Source organism: Pundamilia nyererei, unplaced genomic scaffold (genome assembly GCF_000239375.1).
Source record: "Pundamilia nyererei isolate P.nyererei 1_Seehausen unplaced genomic scaffold, PunNye1.0 scaffold00117, whole genome shotgun sequence".
NCBI classification, from domain to species: domain Eukaryota; kingdom Metazoa; phylum Chordata; class Actinopteri; order Cichliformes; family Cichlidae; genus Pundamilia; species Pundamilia nyererei.
Window position 1 is genome coordinate 521,215 of NW_005187518.1, and position 7,302 is coordinate 528,516.

Here is a 7,302-nt window from a genome sequence, read left to right on the forward strand (position 1 = left end):
TTTGTTGTGATTTCCCACACACATGTTCTAATCAATCAGTATCAGGCGCCTCTCTAACTGCTTGCGTCAAAGCGGCTGTTGCACACTGTCCTTGTTCTAGTGTTTCCCAACACAGATTACTGTAACCCACACACAGGCCCACAAGCTCGCAAACACGGAGGTTCTGTTTTACGACACCACAGCGGAAGCTTTGGTAAATGTTTTATGAATGGGCTTTGTCGTGTATGCGGCACACCTGGCCTTGGCTGCAGGGGAGGGTCTGTCCAATGTCTACTGATATGTTTGTGTGGGTATGAGGACAGTACAGGTTGGGTTTTCCTTTTAATGAGTAATCAGTCTTTTGGCCTGCACTCAGCTCAGTACTGTTTGTCCAGGAAAGAAAGCTCCTTTTTTGATTAGTCAGAGCTTCAGATTTATTATGTGTGTGACCGCCCATGCTTTTTAAAAAACAAGGTGATGAAACCCTCTATTGTTTTTTTTTATCTTTCAGAGTAAGTCCTGGCACAAGCTGAAGACCATGGTTCACTGGTCCCCCTTTGTCGTGTCCTTCAAGAAGCGTTACCCATGGGTGCAGCTTGCTGGCCATGCAGGTATGTGTAAATGCAGGATATTTGTACACCTGCATATCAGATGCATTTATATGGAGGTTCCTTCTAAGAAAAGAACAAAAGATTTATGCTACTGTCGTATCTACTGAAAGGCTGGCAAGCATAAAGTTTAAGAGCAACAGTGCCGGCTCTATCCTGCTCACTTGTACGCCTTTTTTCAGATCTGCAGACAAACAAAAATGCACAGACATGTTGTAGTTTCTGATCTTTCTGTCTCATGCGTCATTAATTTTCTTTCCCTGTCTTTCTCCAAGGTAACTTCCAGGCTGGGGAGTACGGGCGTTTGTTGAAGCGATACTGTGAGTGTGAGCAGCAGTGCCTGCAGAAGCTAATGACGGACTCTCTGCGCCCCTACGTGCCCGGATATTACGGCATAGTACAAAAAGACGACCATGACTACAACCTGATGGATGACCTGCTGGCTGACTTTGACTCGCCTTCCATCATGGACTGCAAAATGGGCAGCAGGTAAGACTTGGCACGTGACAAAGAGAGTGTATTTGTGTAAAAAGCATTTTTCCAAAACCAGCTTGTGCCTTAGGAAGGCAAAATGATTCTTGAGAGTTTACCTTCACGCACATTTACTCTTGAATCGTGTATGTAGAATGAAGGCTGTGCAAACATTTAAATCTAACCCAAACTCTCAGGACTTACTTGGAGGAGGAGCTGACAAAAGCCAGGGAGCGTCCACGTTTGAGGAAGGACATGTACGACAAAATGATTGCCGTGGACCCCGGGGCTCCAACAGAGGAGGAACGGGCCAAGCAGGGTGTCCTCAAACCGCGGTACATGCAGTGGAGGGAGACGCTTAGCTCCACCGCCACCCTGGGCTTCCGGATCGAAGGCATTAAGGTAAGAGGTCATGCTGAACACACAAACACATCTAGCCTGAAGACCTCAGCTTCAAGAGAATAAACAGCTGTGCTTGTTGCTGCAAAGACGTAAACCAATCAGCGGGAGTAAACACTTATCAGTTTGTTCACAAGACAGACCACGTGCACTGGGGTGAAATGGAAAATGTGGTTGGTTAACATGCAGTCATTAGGGGGACTGTTTGTTCTTTCGAAAATAAATCCGAGGCTGGTTATCAGTTTGTGCCAATAGTGAATTTGCATGCTACTCAGAGACTAAAGAAAAAATGCGATGACACGCAGTGTATTAAAGGCTCGCTGCAGCTGTATTTTCCAGTTGAACGAGTTCTGTGACTGTGGAATTTATTTAGAGCCATTTGTTTCCACCTCGAACCTCAACAAAACACAACTATTAAAACCTTCTGTTGTCCAGATAGTAGCGTGAATCGGCATGTATAAGCTGAAGTGAGTCATTATGACATTTTTGATGGTTTCCTTTTTTTCTATATAGAGAGCTGATGGAACCTGCAACACCAACTTTAAGAAGACAAAACACAGAGAGCAAGTGATGCAGGCCTTGGAGGACTTTGTCGATGGCAACACTCAGATTCTGGTATGTTGTTCAATTCTTATGTTTTGTAAATGCAAAAAAGCAAAAAGCAGGAATCAGCAGCTGCTTAGTTTAACTCGGCCTGTGAGAAGAGGAAACGGCTATCGTGGCTTTGTCAGCTCCTCTGTAGGTCACTAATAGGTTGTTCTGTTATTTAGAGGAGTCTCTCACTGACTCGCATCAGACACACAGACAAACAAGCTGTTACTTTGTTCTTAGATTTGTACAAATAAGACAACCAGATGTGGCATGTTCATTAGTAAATCTTAGAGATGCTGCTTTATGCTCCACCGCTTCTCGGGTCTGCACTGTGCTCACTCTATACAGGACTTACATCCTTGTTTCACGCGGTAGCACCTGCATCAAACAAGGATGTAAGGTTTTACACTTACCTTTAAATAAGAAAGAAGAACAAAAAGTGTTTTGTTTGGGTTTTTTGGCTCCAATTTGCAAATTCCCACAGTCTCAGTTTCTGTGTCCTTTTTTTCTGTTTTCCTCAGAAACTCTACCTGCAGCGGTTGGAGGAACTACGCTCAGCCCTGGAGCAGTCACAGTTCTTCAGGACACACGAGGTGAGACGGACTCCGTTCTGACTTCTTCTAACAGACCTGTTGTCTGTGTTGCTGATTTGTTATAATCCCATCAGCGCTGCATACTTAAACTCACTGGTCTTGCTGGTTTATCGATTGCAGGTTGTGGGCAGCTCTCTTCTGTTTGTGCACGACGCCTCAGGAAAAGCGAAAGTCTGGATGATCGACTTTGGAAAAACGGTCCCCTTGCAGACACCTCAAACTCTCGACCACAGGACTCCCTGGGTGGAGGGCAACAGGGAGGACGGCTACCTGTGGGGACTGGACAACCTCATAGACATCTTCAGCACCATGCTCCCGGAGACTCCTTGAGCGAGACACAGGACTGCAGTAAGAGACTGATGGGATGTTGAAGAAGATTATACAAACTAAGAGTGACAGAGGAATGGCTAACAGAGGGCCACCACTTCAGTTACTCCTTTCAGGGCTCACACCAAGTGACTTTATCAACTTGTACCAGTGTGAGAAGGGCGGGCGAAGTGGAATATGCCAAAAGGTTAACGTTATGCATTATGTGGAATAAGGGGGCGGATGACACGAGCTGTTAAATTTAAAGCACAATTGTAACTTTGTTTTGTTTTACTTGGGCTGTGGTTTATTTTCTGAGAGTACAGGCCTCTGCACTCATGGACCTTTAGCAGTCACTTTTTATTGCAGAGACTCATCTCGCTCCTCCTCACAGCTAGCTCCCTCTGTTGGCGAGAGGTGGCCAGAGCAGCCACCTCCTCAGCCGTGATCTTGACCAACAGGAGCGTGTTTTTGTTTTTGTGTTTGTTTGTTTTTTTTTTTAAACGAGCCTCTGAGGAGTGTTGGATTTTTGTTTTGTTTTTTATCATGGACCACTTTTGATGACTAAGTATACAGCAACACTAAAAGCAGTGGTCAGACCACGTGTTAACTAACTCAGCATGTAAATACAGTTTAATTTAACTTTGTTTTGTTTTTTCCTGCCTTGGTATAGCCTTCTTACTGTGTTTGTATGATTTCTGTGCCTGGCTTTTTAAAAAAAGAAACTGAGCTATCTGATCATTCCACTTGCAGTGGACTCGTGCTATTTTACTTCCAAAAGAGTTCACCCAAGTATGAATCGATTTACATTGAAATCCCACAGTTTTAACTTTTCTTGGAAACAGAAAGTTTTTTTTCTTAATTGGACTTTTGTATGAAAATGCAGTGATTTTTAGTACGAAGCTCGACAGCCTTGTTTGTCTGAAGTTTGTTGCACTATGGATTCTCACAAAGCCATTGAACAAAACATGTCTGTGCGTCTCCAGCAGAGGTTTAAGTATTGGGTTTACTGTTCAACGTAAATATTTCTGCCTGTTATCTCGATTCGCTGATCAGTGTTGCTTTAGTCTGTGAAACTGGAATTACCCGATTAATCTGATCAGTTCGTGTGGGCTCTGACTTACACACAAACTCAAAACCAAAAAAAAAATTAAAATAAAATCTGTGTATGAGCGATGACGGGTGTCTGAGTAAAACAGAGGTTAAAGGACACCGCTATAAACATAATTAAGCTAGATAGAAAGGAGGAATGTGGGTATTTACATTTTTGTATGCAACATTGAAAGTTTACAAAGAAGCGACACTGTTATACGTGCAGGCCGTGCTTGTGAGCATGTGCATCAGATCCCGACGGGAATGTGACGCATTGGTGAACGTCAAGTGTCCAGTCTTCCTTTGACAGTGTCAGGCAGCACTGTTTAGGTGGGTGGGCGTGTGGGCGTGTGGTTAACTCGGCACGAACATTTCCCACACAAGTGCTGTGAACGCGTGACTTAACAAGATTGGAATTCGAATTCAGGAGTTTAGATTTTTCATCTCCGAAGGGTAAACATGGCAGGAGAGACGGATAGTATAGTGTTTACAAAGTGTTAAAAACCTTTGCCCAGAAAGTCTCTATATTTGTAAAATGTCAAACTATCAGGTTTTCAAAGAGGGTGCTGCTTTGTAAGCAAGAAAACTGGATTCGTGACCACATTTTGTATTTCAAAGGCAGCGCTTTTCACAGAAAGAACAGACGGACTGATTGAAACTGTTTATAAACCTCTGCTTTGTCCAGACGGTCGTGGATTACAATAAAATGAAAGTGGAGAGTTTTCAGAGTTTTGGGGGATTTTTTTTGTAATTTTTTTTTCAGTTCTTTGTGCAAACACACACACACCAAATCATATACTTTTGTAAAAGAGCGCTGAATCAAGATGATCTAACATTTAATTATAAATTTAACACTACTGTAAGAATATGTCCTGTTCAGTCAGCTGTGACCTTTTATCACAAGTTTCTAAATAAAACCAGATGAATCATTTTGTGTTGAACTGTCCCTGAAAACTGAGATGGTGGAAACTTTGTGTAAAAACTAGATGACAATTTATTTTTGGTTGATAAGAAAATTAGCAGTCCACAAGTACAGAGACAAGAAAACCACCTTAATGAAGATCAGAATCAAAATACTTTTATAATCCCAAAGGAAATTATGTAGATGTGATAGAAGCTTCTTTTTTTTAAAAATTTTTACAAGTAAATTAGGAATCAAAGTGCTAGTTTATCATTTTGGCTGTAGAAATTTCACATTTAGATGAACTTGCATGATTTAGAGGTCATACTATGCCTCAGCGCTGAGGAATGGCTTGCGATTTCCATCATCTGTCAAACATGCTGGAGGCGCTGTTATAGTATGGGCGTATCGATGGTGTGACTGCTGACAGAAGCAGCAGGACGACTTCTGAAGTGTGCATGACTTCTGCTCAAATTCAGCCAAACGCTGCAAAACTGGTGCTTCATAAACAACCTACAAGCTTCTTAAGGGGGACAAACTGTAAGCTTATAAATGGGTTAGTCACAATTATTTAACTAAGCCGGATTTTTACTTGGTAACGGGCCTGCAGGGAGGAAATAAAGCATTTCATAACATCCAGCCAGGCTTCATGCAGTCGCCAACTGCAAATGAGGTTCATCGAAGCAGATTTTATAATTATCTTAGTTTATCTGATTGTCTTTGAGCCCATGGAAACTGATGGGCTGTTCACATTTATTTGTCTACTCACACATTTTAAGAGTGCATGATCAAAATGACTTCCGCGTCTTTCTTTTTTTTTTTGTACAACAATGGTTCAAAATGAGAGAGAAAACCATGATTTCACACACCAGTTACACAAAATTCTGACGGCATTGCAAAATCAACAAGTCTTCTGATCTTGTCACACGTTAATGGCCAGTGTGAGTTACGGGTTGAAGCCAGCATGTATCCTGTAGTGTCTGCAGCATTTGAGTTGAAGGAAACTGAACATTTATGGCTCTTATAGATGTTTCACCTCCTAACTGAAAGGCTTTTTCAGTTCTAAAGGCTAATGAGGAGTCTCGGGTATTCAGTATGTCTTCAGTGTGGTTTTTACCATGGAGGCGGTCTTTAACTCACCCTGTAATCACGCGTCACTGCTACATGAGTCAAGATATAAATTCTTTGAACTGCCTTCGATTGAAGCGGTTAAAACTACCGTGATGTGGATGATTGAGGACCTGCACAACTAGAAGTATGTTTTCAGCGCCTGACAAAAACACTGCAACAACCAGCACAGGCTTTTATCGCCTGACATATTTTCTATGCTCTCTGCTCCATAAAAGCATTCATTTGAATGACAGAAAAGTAAACCTGTTTGATTTAGCAGTGTTTAAACAAGCTCAACAGCAGCCAGAAAAGCAACATTTGAAACCCTATTTCTCCACTCCTGTTTAAAGTGGGGGGGTTTTCACCTCACTCACTGTTATCACTGTCAGGAGGAATTTCCCCCAACATGCCCATCCTGCTCCTTCCAATATTTTCTGTCAAAATGTTTTTAAAGCCGCCTATACTGTGCAAATAAATGTGATAATAAGCGGCAGCATGAGACACGATAGCAAACACACTCACAAACATTATTGGACTGCTTTTTAAGGTTTTTGACCATTCTGGTTTGCTGCAACCATATAAAAAACTTATCTGAACAAAGGACTGAAGGTCATTTAACACCGAGAATGCTGCAAAAAAGCAACATAAAAGTCAGAAATTTCTTTATCCAAACTTGCTGGGTAATTTATATACACCGAACGTGTTGTGTTTTTCAAAAAACACTGTGAGCAAAATGAAGTAGATGTCAAACTGAGAGGAGCTGAGATTCAAACTGAGATTCTGGGTTCATCAGATTGTCATGAGAAGGAAGCAGCAGGGAGAACTTGATGGTTTGATCCAGGAGTTTCGTGCATATTTCAGGATGTCAGTGGGGCAGTTCGAGCTCTTGTTGGCAGAGTTGGGATTGGTGGAGGTAGAGGAATCTTTTCAGAGAGCCGACTGACCCAGAGCAGCGTCCAGCTGTGCATCTGACGTAAAATAGTATTACGTTACTATTAAGTATATCATTGCATATTCGGTACTGTGCTATGAGCATGCTTTTTGCCAAAAGCAGTGATCTGATTGAAAAATTGGAAAGACTGAGCTTGGTTCGAAAAAATAAATGTTCCAAACAAATTCCTCCAGAGAAATTACACTGTCTGTCTCCTTAACTGTTTATTTTAAAATCCATTAAGGTGGTGTAACAGGCAAAAATTACATAAACACTGTACCTCTCCAAATAAATTGTGGATATTCTAAAAAAAAAAAAAAA

The 7,302-nt window shown here is 41.8% G+C and overlaps 1 protein-coding gene across 2 annotated transcripts in view; it reads left to right on the plus strand.

The window, feature by feature from the left end:
* The window catches only part of itpkcb (inositol-trisphosphate 3-kinase Cb), a 17,177-nt gene extending 12,392 nt beyond the window's left edge, over positions 1 to 4,785 (plus strand). For both annotated transcript variants that reach the window (XM_005742106.2, XM_005742107.1), the window contains exons 3-8: positions 491 to 590; positions 863 to 1,076; positions 1,256 to 1,460; positions 1,971 to 2,072; positions 2,570 to 2,641; positions 2,762 to 4,785. In XM_005742106.2, coding sequence (XP_005742163.1) covers positions 491 to 590; positions 863 to 1,076; positions 1,256 to 1,460; positions 1,971 to 2,072; positions 2,570 to 2,641; positions 2,762 to 2,971 — 903 coding nt within the window. In that variant the 3' untranslated portion in view covers positions 2,972 to 4,785. The remainder of the gene's footprint in view (positions 1 to 490; positions 591 to 862; positions 1,077 to 1,255; positions 1,461 to 1,970; positions 2,073 to 2,569; positions 2,642 to 2,761) is intronic.
* Positions 4,786 to 7,302: the final 2,517 nt, after the last annotated feature.